Raw genomic sequence first — 24,800 nt, forward strand, 5'->3', positions numbered from 1 at the left:
TTCTCTATCCCTTCCCTGGCATTTCCTCTCTGAGGCCACACGCCAGCTGCCTTTATCACAGGCTTGTGCTGTTATTTTTCATACAGTAGACTGTTTTCTTACACACACCTGCCTGACCTTTGGTGGAATCTGATTTTAAGGCTCTCTCCCCTCAGGTACTGTCTCCTTCACCTCCTCCCACCCACACAGAACTCACTGGAGGCATGGCGCTTGACTTTGACCTGTGGATCCATTTGGTGGTACTTCTCACTGCAGGAGGAGGCGTGGCGCTTCACGTGGGTCCCAGTGGGACGCTTGGGCTCCTCGTCCTGGGTGAGAGGTGGAGGAAAAGGGTGAAGTCCAGGCAGGCTCAGAGTCATTGGTGTAGGGATGGATTTTGGTCTGTGCTCAGAGGATGAGTGCTGTGGGACCTCTGAGACCTGGCCTTACATTTTTAGTCTTGTGAAGCACTCAATAGTTTATAAACCACCTTCACTAGCAATATATCGTTTGATCCTCCTACCTCCCTGGGGCAGCAGAATGTGACTGTAAGCTGGAATATCCACTGACAGGGAAATTAGCGTCTCAAAAGGCTGGGTGGCTATATTTGATTTATCATAGATGTTTTGTCCTCATTTCACTTGGCACTATTCTGCAGATTTTCTGAATTGCTAATATAAGAGTCTCCAGTGAAGAAGTCATGAACACATTAGCCAATAGTAGAAGTTACATAACTTAATAGACCGGCTATACATTTGTGCATGAAGAGTATTAACACTCAAAGTCCTGTCAAAGCTCAGGAAACCATGAATGGAATAAGATAATAATGTAACTTAATAATGATGTCAATAACAGCATTGTTTACTCCCCTGTGTAAGACCTTCCAGTGTTCACGCACTCTGCTAACTTCTTTCCATGATTTAATTTAATTCTTGCAATAGTCCAATCAGTTAGGTTTGATCATATCCATCTGAAGCCAGGGAGTAAGGACCAGAGAAGTGAAGCCTAAGGTAAATCAGATTCAGCCCTGAGTCCAAAGTAGCCCTTAAGTGCTAAGCTGTCCTGCAACTAAGACTCTGCAACTTAAGCTGCATTCGCTGGTTTATCCAAGTCTGAAGAAAGACCATGTCAAAAGAAGACGATTGGGGAAGTTTCTAGAAAAGAGAGTCCTAGGGTGTTATCCAGGACTGTCCAAGGCAGAGGTCCTGGCTGGCAGAGACATGTGCTTTCCTTGGGAGCTTGATGCCCTTTCTCCCCTAGGTGTGGGGCCTGACTCACTCACCAATATCTACTCAGAAGGTGGTTCTCTGGCTCTGCTGTGTAAGGAGAAGGCACAGGACATGCTGCCGGGGGGAGCCCAGGTCATGTGATGGCTACAGGGGCCTCACTGAATTAATGAGCAGGCATCTCCTTGGTTTAGTGAGCCAGACAGGGAGACTCTGTCCTGGGAGCTGAAGCTGAAGCCCAGAGTGTGGAAGCTACCAGGTGGAGGCCTACTGGAGTGGTCACCCAGTCAGTGTCCTCCTCTGCTTTTGCCCCCAGACACCACTGAATCGGCAGTATCAGTTCACAGCACTAAACAGGTAGAGAGCCCCATACCTTCCTCAGACTGGAATAGTGCTTCACAGTTTACAGAGCCCTTTTCTCTTTCTGATCTGAGGACCTTTTCCCTGTACCAGCCAGTCTCCTGTGTCAGGGAATCCTCCTGAGCCACAATCTGTGATAAAAAGGGTCTTCCCTCCCCTTTCAGCTGTTAGTTAAATGAAAAAGATCTCTCTGAGGTAAAGGGAAAAGAAGTAGTGAGCGAGGGAGAGCTAACAGCGGCCTTTGTCGTGCCCCCGGGCAGCCCCAGGGGCCTTACTTGCACCTCTTCGTGAGGAACATCGTCGTAGACATGAGGCTCAGGCCGTTGGTCCTGGCAGGAGCTTGCATATCTAGAATAAACAAGGCATGATGATGATGACAACCACACTGTGGCTTACAGTACTTTCCTGTCCACTCTCATTTGATTCAGGCAGCAGCTCATAAAAGATGTTATAAGGTTAGTAATAGCAAACATGCTAGGCAGCACTGGGCTATCGCTGTGTTAGGAGCTTCATAGTCAGGGGCCCATGTGATTCTCACAATAACCTGGGAAGCAGATAATTCACCACCTCCATTCTGTAAATGAGAAAAGACAGGGTCTAAGCTGGCAAGCAACCAGCCCAAGCTGTTGGTCATGCAAGAGCCATAATTCGAACCTGGCCCTTCTAATGTCAGACTCCATGTACCAGCCCTGTGTCTGCCTGGGTGCCCAAGGGAATGAGACTCTCAGGTTCTGCGGCTCATGAGGGTGGAGCCAAGGTCATATGCAGAAGGGCTTTTCCACTTTTGCTCATTCCCTCCACAGCCTTGCCCGACCCTGGGCTATCCCTCCTTTAGCCAGTTTGCCCCTGCTGGTGCCCACTCTGCCTTCCCAAGGAAGCAGAGTCCTTCTCATCCCTTCCTCCCTTCCCTCTCTGTGCCCAAGGCTGTTCTCAGAGCCTCTGAGGGAGCCCAGACAAGATAGGTCCTGCGCAGCTGTGGGCTGTGGGGTGCTGACCCTTACAGGAATGAGTTGCGCCCTGCACTGACGATGCTGGTTATGGTCTCCACGTCCACGTAATCATAGTGCAGCGCCTCAGGAGTGACTTTGGAGCCCATCTCCACCAGCAGCAGCCCAAGCCAACGGCCCATGTCCTCTGAGCAGCCTGCCTGAGGGAGAGGAGGCGCAAGCCAAGTTCATTTTGGCACTGTCAGGGTCTTGGGCTACTTGCTCACTTCAGCCAAACCCATAGTCATATAATACCTGTTATGTACCCAATAGTTACGGCTCCAAGAGCATCAAAACTAGTGCACCAACCCAGAAATCCAAGTGGCCCCCACTTTCCTTCTGTTCAGGTCTCAGCTCTACTGCCACTTCCTTAGAGATGCCCTTTCTGACCACCTCTCTAAGGCACACATCCTCACTTATTATTCTCAGAGACTTCCTGACCATTTAGATATGAAAACATGGGTATTCCCTGAATTAAAAAAAATATTTACTTTTTATTAGAGGAAGCTATTTCTCATATAACCCTATCATTTTTTTGTGTGTGTATTAAAATTGCCAATTGTTTGTAGTACTGTATACAGGAAAATCTCCTAGAAGTTGGTGGTCAACTAAGCACATATTTAAGTTAGTTCTCACTTACAGAGAGCATTATTATAAAATCAACTTAGCACGCAAATGCTAAACTTGAATAAAGGAAGCATATTTTTTGCCAGAAAGCTCTGTGTATAATTTAAGAGAAATAAGAGGCCCATCTCAAGCTATCAAAAACAAGTGAGTTACAGAGGCAGTATTTCTTGAAATTTAAGAACTGAGAGAGGCAGTAGGTACTAGACAAAGAATCCAAGACCAAGAGGTAGGTTTTAGTTCTAAGATAAAACCAAGGGGCCCCTGACCCTCTGTGGAGCCTTGGACAAAGCACTTGGCTGCCCTGCTTCAGTTTCCTTGTCTGTAATGTGAGGGGATATTCCTTAAGTTTTCCTTCAGTGTTAACATTTTAAATTCTTAGTAGCTGAAGGATTGACATATCGATGAGAGTTTCAGTGTATTTTGCATTGTCTCAGAGAGGAGGGCTCATGTCACCGGGCAGGGGCAACAGTAAATGGGTAGAATGAAATCACATTTTCATTCAGCTATTTGTTCAACAAATATTAACTGAGACCTTAGGGTGTGCCAGACATCACGCTGGGTTCTGGGAAAGCAAAAGTATGCAGAACAGGCATGGTTACTGCCTTCATGGAGCTTAAAGGCTTCACCTCAAATGGAGAAACTCTTCCTAAAGATTTAGCTGCTTGCTGGGCAGGGCAAGCTGTCATGAAGGGCAGTGGTTTTTCTGTGGTGGACGGCCACTGGTGGGGAGGTTTTAGAGGGGATTCCAGAATCAGATCCAGCTCAGATCAGACTAGATGCTTTTTAGGCTGGAGATTTTAATAAGGAGAATAAACAAACCTTGATTTTCTAGGGTTGCCAGATTTAGCAAATCAAAATGTGAAATGCTCTGTTAAATTCATATTTTAGGTAAACAATAATTTTCTAGTATAGGTAGATAATCTCATATTATTGCATGGGATATGCTTGATTAAAAACACTGTTTATTGTTTATCTGATTCAAATTTAAGTGGATGTCCTATATTTTTAACTGACAATTCTACCTGGTCACTTGGTCATTGCTAGGCTTACTTTCCCTTCCCCCTCAGTCCCTGTAGCGCCGGTGCCAAGGTCCCCGAGACAAAGCTGACAAGTAGGTCAGCACTCTCAGCTCCCACCACTGAGGATCGCCTGGTTCCTCTCTTCTCACCTCCAAGATGGTGACCTCCTGCTGGTTGCGCAGGATCCTGAAGGCAAATGGGTGTCTGGGCCCAAAGCCTGGGACTACCTCACAGCCATGGAGGGCGATGGCATTCACATGCGTCCGCAGGTCTGTTCGGTCCTTGTGGAAATACAGAGTGTTGCCATTCAGGCGGCACCAGCGTTCCTTCCAGCCCTGATTCACCAGCACGTTCAGGTGGCCTGAGGGGGAAGACCAGCAGTGTGACCTCCCAGCAGCCCAGTGCTGAGGAAACCCAAGGTGCGGTGCATGGGTCTACACCCCGGGGACCAAGTGCCTGGGCAACCCTTGTACTCTAATTGGAAAAAGGCTTTCTGGGTCTCGGGTCATCTACTTTCTTCAGGTTTTTGACCTCCAGCATCCTCTTCTTTTTCTCAATTTCAGTTTCCTGTCTGTGAAATGGGCACTGCTAATTACATTCATATATAGCTGCACAGCCATTGAACCATATCTGAGCTTGGCGATAAGGGCAGGATCTACTATATAGGATAAATAAAAGACACAATTCTCTTTTGCCTTTCCTTGCCCTGAAAGAGCAAAATGTTTACTAAAGGACAGAAAATAATGGGTGATGCTGACACCTGTGGGCAGCATATGGGGACAGAAACACCCAGCCAAGAGAGTCACTAAACAAGCTGAGGCTTCTCATGACGTTTCAGGTCTAAGTTATTTCGTTTACCATAACATGCTCTGATTCTCTGGTTAGGAAATATTTTTTATAGCCATATAAAAATGGCTATATATCTTTTTCAGGGCTAGTAGAATATTACTTCATATCCAAAATACATGATTTTCTGTTGGATTCCAGTATGTGTAACACTGCATTTATATGAGCAGAATAATAGGTTTTCTCTCCAAATCATGTTTAATTCACATTGAATACACTTATTATGAAAAGTACTTAAGTATTTTCATCTAAGAAATTTCCTAATATAAGACTGGGCTGTAACTTACACATCTGGCATGTTATATGCTGGCAAATAAGATACTCTCCTCTCCTCATAGTGGAGTAAACTGAGCCCAGAGACAGTGATCAGAGCTGAGGTCGCAGGGAGAACAGGAATGGGGAAGTTGGTTGGCTTTTCGTCTGCTGACCATCAGGGCCTCAAGAAAGAGAAGTGATGGAAGGGTGTGGATTGTTGATGCAGTGGAGATCAGCCCTCTAGTAGCTTGGATTCTTTCCTCTGCCCCAGGTAGAGGTAGGTAGGTCCTCAAGGATTTCCTGGCTTAGTCTCGGGGCCCTGCATCAGCAGAGTCTGAATATCCTCCTCCTCACACCTGGTACCCACCACAGCATGGAAACTCCTCCTCCGTGGGGGACGTCTGCTGGTCATTGGCAGGTAGCTTCTTTTTGGAGAAGCTGATGATGCGGGTGATCTTCCGGCCTGCAGCCCTGCTCATCGAGCCCTTCAGCTCTGCCAGACTGCTCTTCTTTCCTTTGCCTGTTTCCATGGAAATGTATCAGGGGAGGGGAGGAGTCCCAAATCTCAGATCTACCTGCCCTCATCCTCCCTGTGGCCCTTCCGGCCTGTACACAGAGCCTGGCCTGCTGCTCCAGGTGTGGACAGGCCAGGTTACCTTACCCAGGTCTCCAAAGTGGTCAGGACCTGCTTTGCACTGTGTGCACATAGCAAGTCCCCTCCCAGCTCTCACACTCTCCAGCCTGCATCCCCAGAGGCTCCTACCATGGTCACAGGCCTCCCGGCGGCCTAGAGTGGAACACTTGTCGCTGATGCCCAGGCTGTCGGAGTCTGAGGTCTGCTTCTCTTGGGACAGTCTCTGAGGAGGGACAGAGACAGCCCCATGCCAGAGGGCACACTCAGAAGTCTTCCTTTGTTGGTTCAGTCCCCCCGAACCCCAACACTCCTGCACATGGTGATTAGCTAATGAATATTTGTCAGCAACACTCAGGTGCCTGATAACCAGGTAAGAGAGGACAGCAATGACTTAGGATGGCTGTGTCTTCGAGTCACTCACAGTCTATTTGGGAAGCAAGGCAATTAATCACAGTGCATTGAAATGAATTCCTCAGACTTTGGAGCATATGTGACAGGGGGTGGGCAAGTATTTAAGTGGGATAGTGCTATAATGCAGCTGGTTAAGAAGTTGCCTCTAGTGGCATTGTCGGGGGGAACAAGAAGGAGCCGGACTGGAAGCAAAAGAGCCACCAAGAGATCATCATGCTGGGCAAGATGAGCCTTGGTAAGGGGCTGAGCTGGGACGGCAGTGAGGACGGAGAAGAGGAGATGAGTTGGCACGTTCAAAGTAGTCACAGCAGGACTTATGAGTGGTGATAAGAGGAATGTTCACACTCCTGGCTCAGGTGAGAGGGCAGTAAAGATGCCTTCATGTGCACCATAGCAACGACTTCACTGTGATTGACATCGCTTACTCATGCCAGTCTGGGCCAGTCATTCATCCTTCATCTGTTCATTCATTCGTTCATATGAGAGCAGTTAATTGCCTACTAGGTAGGCAAAATAGGTGGTGTGGAGTGGTCAAAGGGACCTGGGAAGAAACTCAGTCTCTAGTACCACCTGTTCATTGGGGGAAAGTCCTTTCATCTCCCTAAAGCTCAGTTTTCTTACCAGAATCTGACCCTTTTTAGTGGGCTGTGGCACCAGGAAGCCAGCGCAAGTGAAATTGTGAGGCCGACAGATCATATCACTCCTAGTACCTGTATGGCGCTGCCACCTCACTTTAAGAAGCTAAGCTGTGCCAGCCAAACTTGGGACAGGATTAAAATGGCATCCACCCATTTAAAACAGTGGAATTACAGAGCTCTGAGGCCCCTAAACTTTTCCTGCTAAATTCCTCCCAGATGAGGCTCAGGGATTCTTTGCTATAAGCATGATACAAGAGGTAGGACAGGCCATGCGCTCCCAGTTTCCAAAGGCTGGAAAAATGGCAACTGTCAGAATTGGGATAAATCTGTCAAAAGAATATAGAATCACCCTTAAAAATTGTGAAACAGAAGTTATGTTTCTATGCATTCTGCAGCTATGTACAGATGGTAAGTTTTTCATCAAGATGGAAAGCAAATACCAAGAAACACGGGGCACTTGCAAACTGACTGAATGTTGATGACACTTCAATTACAAGATTACACGGAGAGACATGCCCATTCCCATTTCTCCAAAAATACCACCTTACGTATTTTACTGCCCTCCTGGTGTATACTCAACCACAGGAGAGCCTATCCCTCCAGACTTGCCTCTTCTCTCTCCACACGTTTGAACTGAACAACATTATGCACCTGCAGGTATATAAACATACACACACACACGCACACACACACACTGTCTCATACCATCAGTGTTGCTTTCCTTCAGGCCCCACTAGTGGCAGAGGCCAGTGAAGACACAGCTGAGCGTCTCCTCTAGCATCTGCATGAGACCCCTCCTGTCCTGGTGCCTACCTGCTGACCCCACACCTTTGCTTCTGCTGCTCCGTTCCCCTGCAGTCCCTGTCCCTTGGCACACCTCTGTCCCTGTGCAGTCATGCCCATTCTCTAAGGCTGAACATAGGTGCCTAAGCCCAACCCCCTCACCCTTACAGCTAGCACAAGCCACTGTCCCACTCACTAGAGCCTTCCAGGACCACTCTGATAGGGCTCACAACCCCTGACCCTCTCCAGGCCCAGCCATGCTGGCCCCTTTCCATTCCATGCTGCCTCCTGCTCCAGGGCCTGTAACCTCTGCTTAGGATGCCTTTTCCTTCACCTTTCTCAATAATTTCTCACCCTCGTCTGAAGTGCAGTTCTTTAGGGAGGCCTTTTCTAACCCCTGAGACAAGGGCAGGCCCCCTGGGGTAAGCTTCCAGAGTACGAAAGAGTTGCATAAGTTTAATTAGGTAATACATGTAAAGCTCTAGAACAAATACCATCCACACAGTTATATTCCGTAAGTGCTAGCCTTTATTACACCATAGAAGAGCCATGTACATGGGCCTTAAACCTCCTTCTATGGCTTGGGGCTGAGTCTCTTTATCATCTGTAGCACCAAGCAAAGAATAGGCACCAGCACGTTTTTGCTTACAGCCAGATGAACTACAAAATGACTGCTTCACTCATGTCCCAGTAAAGCCTGCACCTCTCACAAACTGCAATTTACTTTTCATGGCTCTGTTCAAATGTGACCTCTTCCTATCCTGGTAGGGTTAGTCACTTCCTCTGGCTTGTAATGCACCTTGAACATGGACTTATTCATTCCTTAATTCAGTAGACATTTATTTATTGAGCATCTACTGTTGTGCCAGCTCCATGCTGAGCACTCACAGCCTATGCAGTACCACCACGGATGCCTGGCTGCACCAGCCTGTGAGCTCCCCTGGCCCATGCCATGTTCCCACTGCTGGGCCCAGAGTAGACCTTGTAGAGATGGAGGTACCTTGTCTAGGTCCAGCTTGCACAGGAGGACTGGGGATCTGGGTAGTCCCGCCCCCTGTGCACCTCCAGCAGGCTTGCTCACCTCTCGGATGACCTGTGGAGAGGAGGCACAGTTGTGAGCAGGGGGGCAGGGATTCTGTGGAGGCAAAAGGAAATGGGGTCTGTGTGGTCAGGGCCATCAAGCAGAGGGGTTGGGATCCCTGCATATATAAGGTGGATTGATGTGACCTCCTGTCACATGTGTGGGTCATGTCAGAGTTTGAATAGGCTTTCAAGTATTTTTGTTTCTTGAGTTGAAAAGATAATGGGGCTGGAAAACAAGAGGGTTGGCTTCCAGGCCTGTCTCTGTCACTAAGTAGTTGGGTCCTTGGGAAAGCAACTTCCCTGTTCTGATTGTAACATGGTGAGAATACTGGTCTTTTGTGTACTTCCTTGGACTGTCTGAGGACCAGTGAGATAATGGGTGTGAAAAACCATGTTAACCACGAGGGACTTGCTTCTGGGACCATGTTAGGCCTTTACAGTTTACAGGGCAGCTGTGGCTATTCCCTTCATTTCAAAGATGTAGAAATGGAGACTGCAAGGCCTTCAGCCAAGGCCACATAGCAGAAGCATCCAGATCATTGAATAATAACAGCCACCACTTGTTGCTCACCTATCTTTGCTTTATGTGGATTATCCCAGTGTACTCCATAGCAGCCTGTGGGTCAGGCATGGCTGTGATCCCCAAGTTACAGGTTAGGATGGCCCGGCTCCGAGAGGTGAAGCTACGGTTGCCTCCCTTAACCTCTGGACTGCTGCTCTCCCAGGGTCTGGATGCCAGGGCCAGCCTTACACTTTGGGTCTAGGGATCTTTCTGACCCACCAGCAGCCCCCCTGAGGTCAGAAGCTCCCCTATCAGGCAGGTTGTCTCTCTCCCTACTCCTCCTGAGAACAGGGCAGTAGTGAGAAACATCAGCATCTCAGTGGGAGAGCTGGTTATTTCAGGGAGGGAGAGTGGATGGGAGGGAGGGGGGTGTTTGGTTTCTGTTCCAGAAGAATATCAGAGAAGGAGAGAGCAAGGGGTCAGCGCAAAGTAGAGGCAGGGTGCAGGGGCAGAGGGCCTGCTGTAGGGGCCTGAAAGTGGGGCTTCCGCACCATCACCACACAGTAATCCCTGACACGTTCAGTGCATACTGCCGGGCAGGCACTACATCACGTTTGCTCTAGAATCTTTATAAAAACCATTTCATAGAGGAGGAAGCTGAGGCACAGAGAGGTGAAGTCATTTGCACATGATCACGTAGTGGTAAGTGCTGGTTAGGCCTTGGACCTGAGCTCAAGTCTGTGCTACCAGAGTCTTCCCTTGTCATCACTGTGTCGTCCTGCCTATGGTCTTTGGAGTAGGTTTTCTTGTTTGCTTCTAACCCTGACCCCAGTCACTTGGTTGTGGGAGCTTGGGCAAGTCACATAAATTTCCTGTACCTCAGTTTTCTCATCTGTAAAAGTGAAACAATAATGGTCCCAATGTGAAGAATAAGTGAGGTCATGTATGTAGAGCTTTTAGCACAATGCATGGCACAAAGTAAATGTCCAAAACAAAACAACTCTGATGTGCAGAAGCTAGACCACAGGTGGATGTTATGAGGATGCACATTTCACCTAAGACAAGGAGGATTTTTCCTTTTTTTAAAAAATAAGATTGGCTTATCTAATGATAAAAATAGCTTCCTTCAAAGATATTAAGCTCCCTGTGCCAGGAGGTGTACATGTGCAGGCTGGACAAGCCCACAGTAATGATGTTAGAAAGCTATTCAAATAACTAGAAGGAAAACAATATTCCAGCCTGAGGTCTGTTTACTGGCGATGGCCATGGCCCATTTCCACACGTGAGCCCTAGCTGTGCAGAGGACACTGACTCCCCGCTACCCTGAGCAGGATCTTTTCTTTCAGGGATGGGAGCCCACCCCACTGAGTGCTAGGCCTGGGGAAGCGAGGGTGAGTGGGAGGGGCACAGGCTCCGTGTACCTTCAGCCATTCCTCGGCCTGCTCCTGGCTCTGCAGTGCCAGCACCAAGACCTCGGCAGCCCCCTGGGAGAAGCGCAGCTCATGCCTCTTGTGCCGGCTGTCCTTGGGCACATAGATGACACTGCAGATGTCCAGCGCCAGCCTCAGGTGTGGCTGCCGGTCCTTGGAGCTTTTGTAACACTGGGCAAGGAGAGAAGGGGTCAGGGTGTCCTATAGTGGAGGATGGGGAGCCACCCTAACACACACTCAGAGAACTCCAACCCACCCCAGAGATCCCCCCAACCAGAGACCTCCCCCACTCCCTCAGACGGGCTGTGCCTCTTGGCCCTGAGGAAGGGAGGCCTGATGGGGGGGGGGGTCTTTGGGCAATCTTCAGATCTCAAGGATTCCCCAGGGAGCAAAACTACCTATTTGGAAGAGGCAGATTTTAGTACGGCACTAGGAAGACCATTCTAGTCTAAAGAGCCAGAGAGGAAATAGGCTGGCTTGGGAGGAAGCCAGCTCCTTGCTACTAACAGGCAACATGCAGGAATGTGGGAGAGAATTCTGGTGGGGACAGAGGATTGGCTCCGGGAAGTCAGTAGTTTATCAATAACAGTTCTTACTTCCCAATTCTTACTATGCAGTTAGCATTACCTTGACACCAGAACCTGACAATGACATTAGAAAAAAGCAAAATTCTAGGCAATCTCTCTCACAGCATAGTTACAAAAGCCCTAAATGAAATACTAACAAATAGAATTCAGACACATAAAAAAAGCACAGTGCATCAAGGCCACTTGTGGCTTATTCTGAGAACACAAGACTAGGTTAACATTGAAAAACCAACCTTATAATTCAGCATATTAACAGAAACAAGGAGAAAAACCACCTACGTCAATAGAAGTAGAAAAAGCATTTGCTAACATTTCATACCCACTTGTATGATAAACTTAGTAAACTAAGGATGGGAGGGAAACTTCCTTCGTGGGATAATAAAGAGCATCTACAAACAACCCACAGCAAACACCAGCTTCGATGGTGGATTACTGCAACTTTCCCTTCAAGATCTGGACTGAGATATTTTACTCACCACTTCTGTTTACATTGTACTAACCAATGCCATCAGTTAAAAAAAAAAACAACCAGAAGGCATAGGAGTGAAAAGGAGTAAGTCTTGGACTAGTTCTGACCTGGCATAAGCTTTTCACTGCTGCAGGATAAGAAAAGGTCATGTTTCAAGTGGATATATGTTGGGCAAAAGGCTTATCAGCAGCTTTTTGGGTCAAGAGGCATTATTCATTATTTTTTCTTAAATGATTTCCATCTTCCTTTGGAATTAAAGGTACATTTTCTTTTATGAGATGATGGTGAGAGAGATGGTGAATTAAAAATCATAATAAATGGTGCATGGGCTCAGTTTCAGAAAGGATGTATGGAAATCAAGGTAGATATATGTATATTAAAATTTAACAGTGGTTAGCTCTCGTTCAATGTGATTATAGATTTAACAAAATCATTTTGTATAATAAAAAATAATAAACATTATTTTGAAGTGGCAAAAAATTCATTCCTACCAGAAAAAAAACTTGGTAAACTCTTTATCAGGTCTGAGTTTTGTTTTTGTTTCTGTTTTTAATTCGGCCTGAGTTGGAGCACCCTGATCTCAGAAGCACTGGGCTTTGAATCTCTGTTTACAAAGTAAGTCCAGAGGAACTGAAGCAGACACCTGCACACACACAGACACACACATATGTGTGTGCGCACAAGTCCATGTGAGGCTTGAGCCACACATCCTTGGCCACTCACCAGGAGCTGGTCCTCCTTGATGACAGTCAGCTGCTTGGCCCACTGCCCGAAGCGCTTTTTCCGCAGCAGGAAGGCACATATCCTGCAGTCCCTGACCAGGTGCATGGAGGCTTCCTCTGAGGGCCACTGGTGCATGAGCTGCGGCCCCTTTCCTTCCTCCTCCTCCTCATCGTAGGACTCGTAGGAGCTGCTCATTGCGTCAGAGTCATTGTCTACAGGAACCACAGGAAAGGACCCATCACTGTGCCATCACCTGGGAGGCACTTTCTTTCCCTCCACGGGAGTCTCTGCCCTGGGGCCTGGGACCCTGAAGGGGTGGGCAAGAGGCTGATAGCAATAATGACTGAACTCCAACACAGGCACTGTGTTTTACAGATTTATCCCTGGCTTGGTGATCTTGATGACTTCACTGCTCACAGTTTCCATTTTTTTTATTGGTAAAATGGTCATAACAAACAACAGTATCTGCGTCTCAGGGTTATTGTGAGGATCAGTGAGTGCAGAGTATTTCACCCAGTGCCTGGCAGTCAGTGAGTGCTCAGTAACCATCAGCTCTTGTCATTACCCCATCATCTTTGTATCCCTTGTCTCAGGGTTTTCACAGCACCCAAAAAATCCCCATTTTATACAGAAGGACCTGGGGGCTCAGAGAGAATAAGCAACGCATCTAAGGCCAGTCACAAGGGGCAAGGCAAGGGGCAGATCCAGGGCTCCTGACTCTCAGGCCAGTGGTCTCTCAGCGGATCCCAGGATCTCTGAGTAAAAGCTTTGGTGCCTCTGGTGACCTCAGGGTGGGCACATGTATGCCAAGGGTTAGGGCAGGGCTGGCTCTCAGAGGACAGAACCCTTGTGAACACTTGCCCAATACTTACAGGAGCTCTTCAGCTCCCCATTCATCCTGGTTGCAGGGTAGCTGCTGTCTGCATCCTCATAGTAGCCATCTACGATGGAGTGGGCTGGGCTGCAGCCATCTGTTGGGGGTGGCAGAAAGAGCCACATGTTGGAGAAATGCAGACTCCAGGGGATGTGGCTAGGCAAGACCCTGGACACCATGCCCCTCTTCAGGGAAGAGAGAATGGAGCTTTTCGCAGCTCCCCAGACAGTGTGTGAAGCCTCCTCTGGGCACTCATCTGCTCCAGCTTCCCAAATGCCCTCTGCTCCTGTCGTCAGGAACTGCTAAGGCCCTTTCACCCTTCCAAGCCTGTGTTCTCATTATTCCCTGTGCTCTCTTAGCTTCTGCCAGAGAACTTCTGATCCTTCAAGACCCAGCTCAAAGATCTTTTCTCTGACCTTTCCAGCAAAGAGTAGTTAGCCCCTCCTCAGGGACCCTGGAGCACTGGGGGGTGTGCATGCCCCTTGGTCGCAGTTCTGATCCTGTCCTGTTGGAAGTGGTTCCCCAGCTCCCTAGGTTCAGTCCCTACCCCTGCTCTGCCTCTGCCTCAGCTTCCGCCACCTCAGCCCTTCTGCTCATGTACTGATGCATTTGTTCCCTCTTCTTGTCAAAGTAATTCTCCTTTCAAACCTCTGACTATATAGGAGGACTGGACTAGAGGAGATAAAAATAATGCCTACAGTAGTGAATGCAGCAGCTGACCATGATGAATTTTCACAACACTTTGCCATTCAGAAGGTTGGGTGTATCTGTATCACAAATTGTATTCTGTATCAGAATATCAAATTTACTGGGGATCTTTTTAAAATACAGAACCCATAGATTTCTGATTCACTGGTATGGGCTGAGCTGACGAATCTGCATTTTAGAAAAAAACCTATATAATAGGACATTATCAAACATACGTAAAAATAGAAAATATATTGAACTCCAAGGCATTGGATTTTTTAACAAAACAAAGTTATTTTGATGCAGATGGTCTCTGGAACATATTCTGAAGTTCAGTAGGTAACAATTGTGCTTTGGGGTTGATCAATCTGAGTTCAAACCTATCTGCACCATTTATCAAGTGACCTTGGAAAGAAAACAGTTTTTCTGCATTTCATATTCTTCACCTTAAAGTGCCGTGAACAGTTTCCACTTTGGATTATTAACACAATGTGTATAAATTCGCAGGTAGTGCCCGACACATAGACTGTACTAGACAAATGCCAGATGTCATTATGATTATCTCCTCTGAGTCCCACAGTGTGGAGGTGGGTATCAGCCCCATTTTACAGATGAGGAAACCGAAGCCACACAGTCTGCTAGTGACAGAGCCTGGATGGGAACTAAGGTTGTCAGGTCAGGGAGTAGGTGCACATCCCCTCCTCCAGGAAGCCTTCCTTCACCTTGTCCAACTCATTCTCACACCACACTGTTCAAAGTACTGCTCTGGGCTCCTAGCCCCTGCCATCCGTTTCCTGAGGATGGCAGCACTCACTTCCCAGCAACAGAGACACCCCGTTCTATCTCCCAAGTGAGATTCAGAGTCTGCCTTTTCCAACAAATATCCTGTGTGGTGGATTGCATGTCAGGGCCAGAGATGGGGGCAGAGGCAGAAGCGGTGCGGTGGGGAAGAGGACGGGCAGAAGGGTAAAGGGCTCAGACACCTTGCAGGGCTGGACACTGTGTGAGAGGAAGGGTACTCCCTTGACAGGCATGGTGCCCTCTCCCTCGACAGGTGCCCTGGCTCTTACTGAGGTCCTCCCCCACCTCCTGCCTCAGGATCCCCTCTGCGTCTGGAGGTGGCTTCTCTGCCCTCTCTGAGAGGTGAGTGGGTGCTCTGGGGAGCAGGAGGAGCCTTATCCAGCTGAGGGGCTTGACCCAAATGCCCATCGACTGATGAAGGGATAAATAAAATATGGTATAGTCACACAATGAAATATTATTTGGCCATAAGGAGGAAAGAAGTACTGAATATGCAATGACACAGGTGAACCTTGAAAACATTCCACTAAGTGAAATAAGCCGGACAACGCAAGGCCACACATTTATGTCTCCATTTATGTGAAAGGTCTAGAACAGGCAAATCCACAGAGGCAGAAGCAGATTGGTGGTTGCCAGGGGTTCAGGGGAGAGGGAAACAGGGAGGGACTGCTTAATGGGTGTGGGGTTTCCATCTGGAATGACAGTGTTTGGGAACTAGACAGTGGTGATGGCTGCACAGCCCTGTGAATGTGCTAAGTGCCACCAATTGGACACTTTGGCTGAAATGGCCAACTTTATGTTATGTGTATTTTTCTACAAATAAAAAAAAAGGGCCCATGGTAAAAAAAAGTCAGTACAGAAGAGTGTGAATGGGAAAATATGTTCCCTTCACCCAGATTTCTATTCATTTCCCACAGGAAAATACTGTTGATGGTTTCTTGTGTATCTGAGAAAAACTGTCAAAATGAATGTATGTGGTAACAAATAGAATCATGTTATATGCAGGCATCTGTGTTTAATTTTTTTTCAATGAATGTATCTTAGAATTCACTTCTGATCAGCACAGACAGACCTGCTTATTTTTTGTTGGTTGGAGATATTCCACTATGCTTCTGAATGATAGTCTCACACAAACAACATCTAACAGGAGTTCAACTGCACATGCTGGGTCATCCAAAAACTGTAATATAATTTTTTGTATGCAATGTTAAATCCTTATACCCAAGCCAGTGACTTATCTGATCCTTAAAGAAACAGACATCTGTTGTAACTCTGGAAGAAACTGATCTCTCAGTGAGTCAAAAATTAAAGATTCTTTCCTTTGTAGCTGATTTAAATGATCTTTCAAAGGTGATTTGTACCTGTAAATTATTTAGTGTCCTCTCAATTGTTTTATTGTGCTTGCCTATTAGTAAAAATATATATATGTATATATAAATTATATATGTGAAGTAATCACAAATATTATTAGATTACAAATACTATAAAGCATTCACAAAGAAATTTTAAAAAGATGTATTAAACTAAATATAAATAAAGCTTCTAATATCTGCCCACATCATTTCATGAATCCCCTGGAGAGCCCATACTCTGCTCTGAAGACCTCTGATTTTGACCATGTACTTTTTTATCTTCTGCATTAACTTTACAACCTAACCCACCTTTAAGATATGATTCTGCTGAAACACAAATTATTGCAGCAGTCCATGGAAGAGGGGCATTTAGGTCAATGCCAGCATCAGTGCTAGGAGCCATACTGTAGTGGTCGTCTGCATATCTCCATCCTAGCACATTTATACACATGTATGTAGCTCATCTTCCTTATTTTAAGGACAGGGAACAGAGATCCAGATGGGGCAAGGGTCACACAAGGCCATGTGACTGGGACTAGAACTCAGGCCCCTGATCTCTGGGGCAAAATCCCCACTGCCCACCCAGGCCATCGCTAGAGAGGCTGATGCTCAGGCATCTCCTCAGGATGTGGCATGGCTGGGGGTGTCAGGCTTGGAGCTCCAGTCCGTTGGAGCTTCAGGACAGAAGCCTCTTTCTCCTCCTCACTCCCAGCCCCCAGGAGACCAGAGCTTACTGTGGGAGCTGATGTACTCAGGGGCCCTGCCAGGCCCTAGGGGAAGGGCCTCCTCGTAGTGGTCCTCGGGTGGTGGCTTGCTGGGGAGTGGCGGAGGTAGGTGGGCTGCCTGGAGGGGAGGAGAGGAGGGCATAAGACAAGAAGGCCAGGGGCACAGACAGGAGCATGTGGAGTGACAGGAGGGCGACTGGGGGACAGGGAGGCCTGGGCTCCTAGAGGGCAGGACACAGTGAAGCTGTAACTTCTCAGAGAGAGACAGAAGGGCCGGGTTGAGAAACGCTGAGAATTCATTTGGTCCTATGTTTCTAACCCAATAATTTAAGCATCTGGGCTTCTCTGTATCTTAAAGTTTGTGGACTGCCACAGAGATGTAGTTATAGTCTTGACTGAGTACATGCAGGATCATCAAAAGCTGTGAGTTCTACAATATTTGGCAACTGCTTCTAAATACATGTGAAGAACAGTAGTGCCTCAAAGCTGAGAGCTTAGGTTCTGGGGCTGGGGAAACCGCAGCTTTACAGCTAAGCTCTGTCACTTCCTAGTTGTGCAACACTGACGTGTCACTTAGTCTCTCTTAGCCTCAGTTTCCTTACCTGTAAAATGGGGATAACTCTTGCCAACCTCATTCAGTTGGTGTGAGCATATAATGGACAGAGTAAGTGGTCAATAAATGGTACCATTGATGGTGACGATAACAGTGAATCATGCAGTCGGCAGACAACGCCTGACGTGATTATGGGCCCCTTGCCTTGATTCTATGGCCCCAAGGCTGGGAACCCTAGGTAGGATCCAAACGTTCAATTTGTAGGTGAAAAATTCTGGCTCAGAAAGGGGAAATGATTTGCCTACGTCTATACAACAGTAGGAAAGAGGGCAGAGACCAGTCAGCTCTGGTCCTGAGCTTCCCCACCACTCTGCCTGTAATATAGCGGTCAGTGGTTGGGGTGGGAACGTCCTTTGGGCCTGAAGGGACAGGTCAGTTCCCCACATTATCTCTGCTCAGCATGGGCACAGTGAGCATGTCAAGAGCCATTGAAATGTTCTCAAGGTGCTGTTTCTGCCCTTAACTACCACACAGAGGAGAAAACAGGGCCCTGCATAGCCAGGAGGGTCCCCAGCATTAGCAGGGAGGGCTCCCCTTGCCCCTCCAGAGGGACAGAGGGCCTGAGGGTGTGGGAACCCAGGCCACACTCACCTGTTTCCGAGATGGGCTCTTGGCTGGCTCGGGTCTAGCTCCTGTGCAGGGCTGTCCGTCATCCTCTGGCAGGTCCCGAAGCTCGCTCAGGTCACAGTCTATGGAGGGTCAAGCCATTGAGGCAGAGAAAGCCAAGGATGAGCACGGTAGTGTGGCAAGAAGTCTGGACTAGGGGTCAGGAGGCCTTTACCATCACTTCCATTAGTAACCCTGAGCAAGTGAGGCTTGCTAGACACTTTGAGTCCTTGTCTCATCTGTAAAGTGGTCATAATAATGATCCCTGCCTTGTCTCTCTCCCAGCATTATGGAGAGGATCTAATGAGATAATATTTGGTGTGGTGCTTTGGAAAGTCTCAGAGATCATGTTATGAAGGTGCAAGGTTTTTCCTAAGTCTGTCAGTCCCTAAACTCTCTCACCTGATCCATAGCTTTCTGCTGGTGCTGAACAGTGCTCTCTTTCCTTGGGATACAGTAGGGACCTCAAATAGCCTGCACACAGCCAGTACCGATGGCACTGCTGTGATGGATGCGAGCAGCAGGCAAGACAGTATCCATGTGTCCTCCCTTCTTTTGCCTGCATGCTCATCCCTACATTTCCTCAAATTTTAGGGATGATTTCCCATAACAGTACAGGTTTTGATGAGACTTTCAGACCTGGCAAGGCCCAGAGAGACCAAGGGACTTGCCCAAAGTGACTCGATGTTGTGACCTTAGAGGTAGGCCTACATGCAGGTATTTTCCCACCCAGTCCAGGGATCCTTCCAGAGACTGGGGTGGTGACACGCACTCGCAGGAGAGGATGGCTTCCAGCTGAGGTCGGGAGAGGGTTACTTGCCGAATTCTTCAAAGAGGGACTCCACGAAGCTGGGCCCGAAGTGTAGGTCCGCTGCACTCACATTCAGGTAGGAGGAGTCTTTTGCTGTGAGGAGGACAACGTCCCAGGGTGAGGGAGGAGGGGGCTGCTACTGACTCTGAGCAGGGCCAGGGCTGCCCCTCCCAGCTCAGACTTCATCCCACATAGGACACAGCACTTGGTTTACAAAGCATGTTCACGTCCTAAATTACTCCCATGGCTTTTAAACTTCGTTTTTATTTTTACATTGTTACTAAGGATCCCTTTCTCCAAGTGAAAGGATGCCCAGAGCCCACTATAGAAAACAGAGTACAGGGGCTGCTCTGGGGATGCCTGGGGACAGGGTCTGGCAGGCACAGGCTGTGAGTGCCACCTCTCTCATCTCCACAGTCCTGTGAGGGCAGCAGATGACATCGACCTGTTGTCTCTGAGAAGTGGGGATAAAAGAGTCACCAGTGGTGTCTTCCCTGCACATAACTCAGACCCCTCCAACACTGTGGGACGCAGTGCATCTCCTTAGAGTTTAGCAAGCTCTTGGGTTTATATGTGTCATCTTGAGAGTTGACTTGGGGTGTAGTGATAAGGCTGGAGCAGATGAGGAAGGCTTGCTGCATGCAGAGCAGACAGACAGAGAGGCTGGGGGACTAGAGGAGGGAGCATGGGTAAAGCTGTGGGGCTGGTGGACCACTCACAAAGTGAGCATGTGTGTGCGTGTGCATCTCTGTGTAGGAGTGTGTGTTGTGTGTCTAGTGTGCATTTGTTGTGTGTGCTATGTGTCTGTGATCTATGTTTGTGTGTGTTCTGTGTCCTGTGTGCTGTGTGTGAGAACAGGTGTGTGATGTTTGATGTGCTCGTTATGTACCCAAGCACGTGCTGTTGGTGAGAGCATATCGTGTATTTGCCTGTGTGCCATATGTAGGTGTATTTGTTATGGATGTGCTAAGCCTGTGAGTTGTGAGAGTGTGTTGCATGCATGAGTGTATGTGAATATGTGCGGCATGTGTGTTGTGTGTGAGTCCGTAGTGGGTCGTGGATGGAGGAGTACAAAGACTGCAGCTGGGGTTGTGGTGGGGAAGGGCCAGAGGGGAGGGGGACATCGGCCAGGCCATGAGAAGTCCTGAATGCCATGCTCTGAGGCCCCTCCTGGCAGGCTCTGGGGAATGACTGAGGCTTTCCGAGGAGCTCTGTGCAGAGCACGGATGGCTGACCTGGGAGGGGCTGCAGGCTCTGCAGGATGGAGGCCACGGCCATCTTCTTCTCCAGGGTTGTGTCACTGAGGTACTCATGGTCCAGGAGGCTGAGCAGCCCCGTGAGTTCAGGGAGCAGCTGTTCCAGCACTGAGAAGGAAGCATGGTCATGGTTCTGTGTCCAGGATCCCAGCCCCACACCGGCCCACAGAGGCCAGGCAAGCAGGGGCCAGAGGGCAGGGCCCGGTGCAACAGGAAGGCCTCAGAGGCCCTCATATGGCTGTCCCATTGCCGGTCACAAGCCTCCCTTGGGAGAGCTCTGCTCAGTTAACTGTGACATTTTTTGGGCCTCCCCTTCTGCCTCAGACCTCATATGACCTTGAACCTTCTGGGCTCACTCTGGCACCTCTGAGCCCAGGCAGCCTGAGCAGAGGCATTTAGGCCTCCCTTTGTCCCAGCAGGCTCTCTGCTTAGCATACCCAGGGTCCTTCCTGACTGTCACTTGAGGCTCAGTGCTGGTCCCAGGCTGGAGGCCCCCGCTGTTCAGGACACAGGCAGGAAGGGAGCCTTCCTGTCCCACTGGTTCATACACTTCAATCTCTGGAACCTTCTGTTTCCGGTGCCATGGCAGGAGCCAAACTAAACATTAACCCTTTTCATCCCAGGCCCCAGACTGTCACCACCATTCTTTCTGTCCATGCTATACCAGTATTTTCCAGCTTGAGTATATATAGGAATTACCTGGGGATCTAATCAAAATGCAGATTCTGACTCAAGAGGTCTGGGGTGGGACCTGAGATCTGCATTTCTGGACAAGCTCCCAGCTGCTGCTGCTGCTGGTTGAGACCACACGGAGCGGAAAAATCCTAGAGCACAGACTCCTTTAAAGACTGGTGCATGCCAAGACCATGATGTCATTAATGCCTCCCTGTCCCGAACAGCAACGCAGCCCTTGGTCTGCCTGAGGAAAACCAGCTTCATTACAGTGGTAGTATTGTCCTTCTCTGCAACCTGCCAATCACTTGTGCATAATAATAAAAGCTAACCTGTGTTGAACAATGTTCATGAACTGCACTGTGTTCATGAGCCTTTCATACTTACAGTCTCATTTAAGTCTCATATCAAGCATTTTATTATCTCCATTATATAGAGAATGAAACTAAGGCTCAGAGTGGTTAACTAGCTTTTCCAGGGTCACACAGACAGCAGAGATTTGACTGGACCTGGTTGCCTCACTCTATGCTTTTAACAAAGGTGCTATATTGCTTTGCAGTATTTTATATGATCCTACCAACAAATTTTAAGATAGGTCTCATGATCACCCCTACTTTTTAGATGAAGAAACTAAGGCTCAGAGAAGATAAGTAACTTGCTTGAAGTTCCACAGAGGTAAGCAGAAGAGCCAGGACTTCAGCTCCAGTCTCTTGACTCCCAACTCCATGTTCCACCCACTCCAGCATCCCCCTGGACTCGCCTAAGGGAACGATGAGACTCAGACTTGGAGCTACAGGGTCTGCCTGTTAGAGGCGCTCTAACGTGATGCATAAGAGGACCAGCCCTGGATCCAGACTACCTGGGTTCAAGTTCAGACTCCATCATTCATTAGCTGTGGGACCTTCGGTAAGTTACCTAACCCATGACTCAGTTTCCTTCTCTGTAAAGGTGGGTAATAACAGCACCTGCTTTCATAGGTTGCTGTGAAGAGTAACTGTGCCATGCGTGAAAAGTGCCTTGTCCTGTACATAGTAAATGCTCACCCCAACGCAGCTATTACTGCTGACATTATAATTCTTACCATGCTGATGTATACTGTGCAGATTACTGTGTCCACCTCCCTCAGCAGGCCTGGGAACTCTAGGAAGTGTAGGCTGTACTAAGAATTGCAGTCTCCTTAGGATGTAGTCTGGGGCCTGCTCAGTGTGGGTGCTCACTTTGTGTGTTTGATGAGAAAGGAAGTGAACAGATGACCACACTAGGACTTTTTTTTTAAAAAATAGGCATCTTTATATAGATAAGTGGCACTTGTTGGAAAAATGTGATGTTGTTCTCTGTGGTATTCCATCATCACCTCAGATCTGTTGGGAATGAGCTAAAGGCTGATACTAACAGCTACCACCTCATGAGCCCCCTCTCCTGCCCAGTGCTGAAGCACTGCCTTTCCAGGCACTCTCTCACCGCATCCCCGCAGTGTGGCCTCAGGAGGTCCTGCTGGGATACCTATGTTCCAGAAGATGATGTGGAGGCTGAGGGAAGCCGTGGGATGGTCACATAGCTTGAAAGAGGTGGAGCCAGGTTGAGTCCTAGTTTGTGTGACTTCTAGAAACTGCTGAGTGGCACGACTCCAGGGGACATTGTTTGCCTCAGAGCCCAAGTGAAAGGTGCCCGGAGTGTCACCGAGCCCATGCAGTGCCACGTCAGCCAGGTCTCCCTCTTTGTAGGAGGAAACAATTCAAAATCATTGTAGATAAATTTTAGCTGTTATGAAGATGATATTTTCAAATGGAATCACAAATTCTCTGTACCTTCAACAGTCACACCCTAAGTTGGTTCACTTAATTCCTAAATATTTACTAAGCATTATGTGCCACTCAAGGCCATAAGTTAGAAATTCTCATTTATCTTATTCTATGTTCCCCTGGCATTCTCCTTCTCCCCGTCTCCATTGTCTCTCACACACACATGTCATTACGCTCAAAGGAGGCCATGGTGAATGCCACAAGGAAGGCCCCACAGGGCACCACGGGTGCTTTCTTGCGGCCTGCAGCCATGGTTCACATTTGAAAATCCATGACTGCTCTGCTTTGTCAAGGAATGTCAAGGCTACAGGGTGCAGGGGCTGTTTATATCCCTCAACCAGTGGTTCTGAAACTTTTTGGCCTCAGGACTCCTTTACACTTTTAAAAATTATTGAGGACCCCAGGGAGCTTTTGTTTTATGTAGGTTATATCTATTAATATTGACTGTATTAACAATTAACACTGAGAACATTTTAAAATAGAAGAATACATATCTCATTATCCTTCAGAGCTGCTACCACATCATCACACTTGCATAACCTCTGGAAAAAAACGCCACTGTATACCCGTGAGAGAATGAGTGAAAAAGGCTTATGAGGTCTTAGTACTGCACAGAAGCAGCTTGACTTTAGGTACCCGCTGAATGTACCTCGGGGATTTCCCCAAGGCGCCCACCATCCCAGCCATAGTTTTTGGAGAATGGTGGTCTTTCAGTTGAATGACCTCACATCGCTAAGCTTTTTGGGTGTCCTAAGCCCCTCCATCTGTCCTCCTCTCCCTCTCTCCTGCTTTCTCCTCCCTCCCCCACCCTTCTTTTCTGTGAGGTTACAACCCTTTCTTCTTGCTGCTATCAGCAAGATATGTGTGGCAGCATTCCTGCTTCTAAAAGCTCTCCTGCTTCTAATTTAAGTTTTATTACAATTGTTTCTAAAGTAAGAACAATTAGGTTCTGAGAGGGCTGTCTGCATTTGAAAACATGAGCTGTAACTCATGCTTTGTAACCAAGTTCTGTAACACCTTTTCAAAATTTTTTCCTGTCCTTGATGGGATTCCTAACATGGGACCTTCACTTCTAAGTGTTTTTCATGTAACTGAGATGTGATCACAAAAGTCCAGGGCAAAGGAGAAGGTGGGAACTGAGTGAAGAGGATGGGCAATGGGGAGCTGGTGCTGGTGGTGGTTTCTCCAGGCTGGACTGAGCTAGCAGGCAGCAGGTGGCAGAGGGACAGTCACCTGGAATTCTTACAGTGTGTTTGGCAGAGGGGCATGAGTCATGGGGGAGAGCTCAGCTTGCAGGCAGTGAATGGGCAAGAGCCCTTCTCTAGGCTGAGTAGTTACCGTGTGCTAGGCAGTTAATGTGCATCATCTCATTTAACCCTTATAAACTGCACAAAAGGTACATGGTGTTGTTATCCGTGCCCTACAAGTGAGGAGACAGAGGCTTGGAGAAGTAAGGCCACCCAGCCAGTAAGACGTAAGGCCAGGCCTGAGTCCAGGTCCGACTGACTTCAAAGGATGTACCGCTGTGCCTGCATCTATCATCAGAAGACTTGGGCTCAGAGCAGCAGAAGCCAGGCCACAGCAGAGGAGGTGGGTGGCCCTCAAAGCCCTCCCACTGAGGGCTCTGGACCATGACCTCTTCGGGGCTCCTGACCTGTGGACCCCTCACTGGGAGACTCTTGTTGTGGGGCTGAAAGTCGTGCTCAGTGGTCTCGCCACGGGGTATGTTTGTGAACTTCAGAGGCCCCACTGTGAAGATCTCATGGAAGAAAAACAAGTGACACAAAGCGTATACCTGATGAGCAGCGGTATCTCATCCCAGAGAGAACCTTATACATCATGGACACAAGAATGCTTTCAGCCAGTGCACTGTTCTTCAAAGACAATATAGACTTCTCCCCCAAAATGCTAACTCTCAGACACAGTGAATACAGAAGTGTCTTCAATGGCAGCTTTAATGCCAGAGAACCGAAGCCACAGGATTTAAACCATCAGAAAATTTAATTTGGAGAGAAATCCTTGTGCATGTAAATGTCATGATTG

The 24,800-nt window shown here is 48.0% G+C and overlaps 1 protein-coding gene across 11 annotated transcripts in view; it reads right to left on the reverse strand.

Annotated features, from left to right (window-relative positions):
• The window catches only part of AFAP1L1 (actin filament associated protein 1 like 1), an 88,821-nt gene that overhangs the window by 37,620 nt on the left and 26,401 nt on the right, over positions 1-24,800 (reverse strand). For 8 of the 11 annotated variants that reach the window (XR_012128973.1, XR_012128972.1, XR_012128974.1 and 5 more), the window contains exons 2-15: positions 20,263-20,391; positions 19,037-19,120; positions 18,202-18,299; positions 17,007-17,115; positions 13,431-13,529; positions 12,559-12,770; positions 10,771-10,950; positions 8,765-8,857; positions 6,062-6,155; positions 5,666-5,818; positions 4,347-4,558; positions 2,567-2,712; positions 1,841-1,913; positions 197-308 (exon numbers count right to left, since the gene is read on the reverse strand). Coding sequence is in view for 6 of the 11 variants with exons in the window: in XM_073230909.1 (XP_073087010.1) it covers positions 197-308; positions 1,841-1,913; positions 2,567-2,712; positions 4,347-4,558; positions 5,666-5,818; positions 6,062-6,155; positions 8,765-8,857; positions 10,771-10,950; positions 12,559-12,770; positions 13,431-13,529; positions 17,007-17,115; positions 18,202-18,299; positions 19,037-19,120; positions 20,263-20,391 (1,794 nt within the window). In the remaining 5 variants the exon portion in view is untranslated. Of the gene's footprint in view, positions 1-196; positions 309-1,840; positions 1,914-2,566; positions 2,713-4,346; positions 4,559-5,665; positions 5,819-6,061; positions 6,156-8,764; positions 8,858-10,770; positions 10,951-12,558; positions 12,771-13,430; positions 13,530-17,006; positions 17,116-18,201; positions 18,300-18,988; positions 19,121-20,262; positions 20,392-24,800 lie in introns of those variants that run through there. The other 3 variants (XM_073230910.1, XM_073230944.1, XM_073230951.1) reach the window with 3 other exon arrangements.

Source organism: Manis javanica, chromosome 1, assembly GCF_040802235.1.
Source record: "Manis javanica isolate MJ-LG chromosome 1, MJ_LKY, whole genome shotgun sequence".
NCBI classification, from domain to species: domain Eukaryota; kingdom Metazoa; phylum Chordata; class Mammalia; order Pholidota; family Manidae; genus Manis; species Manis javanica.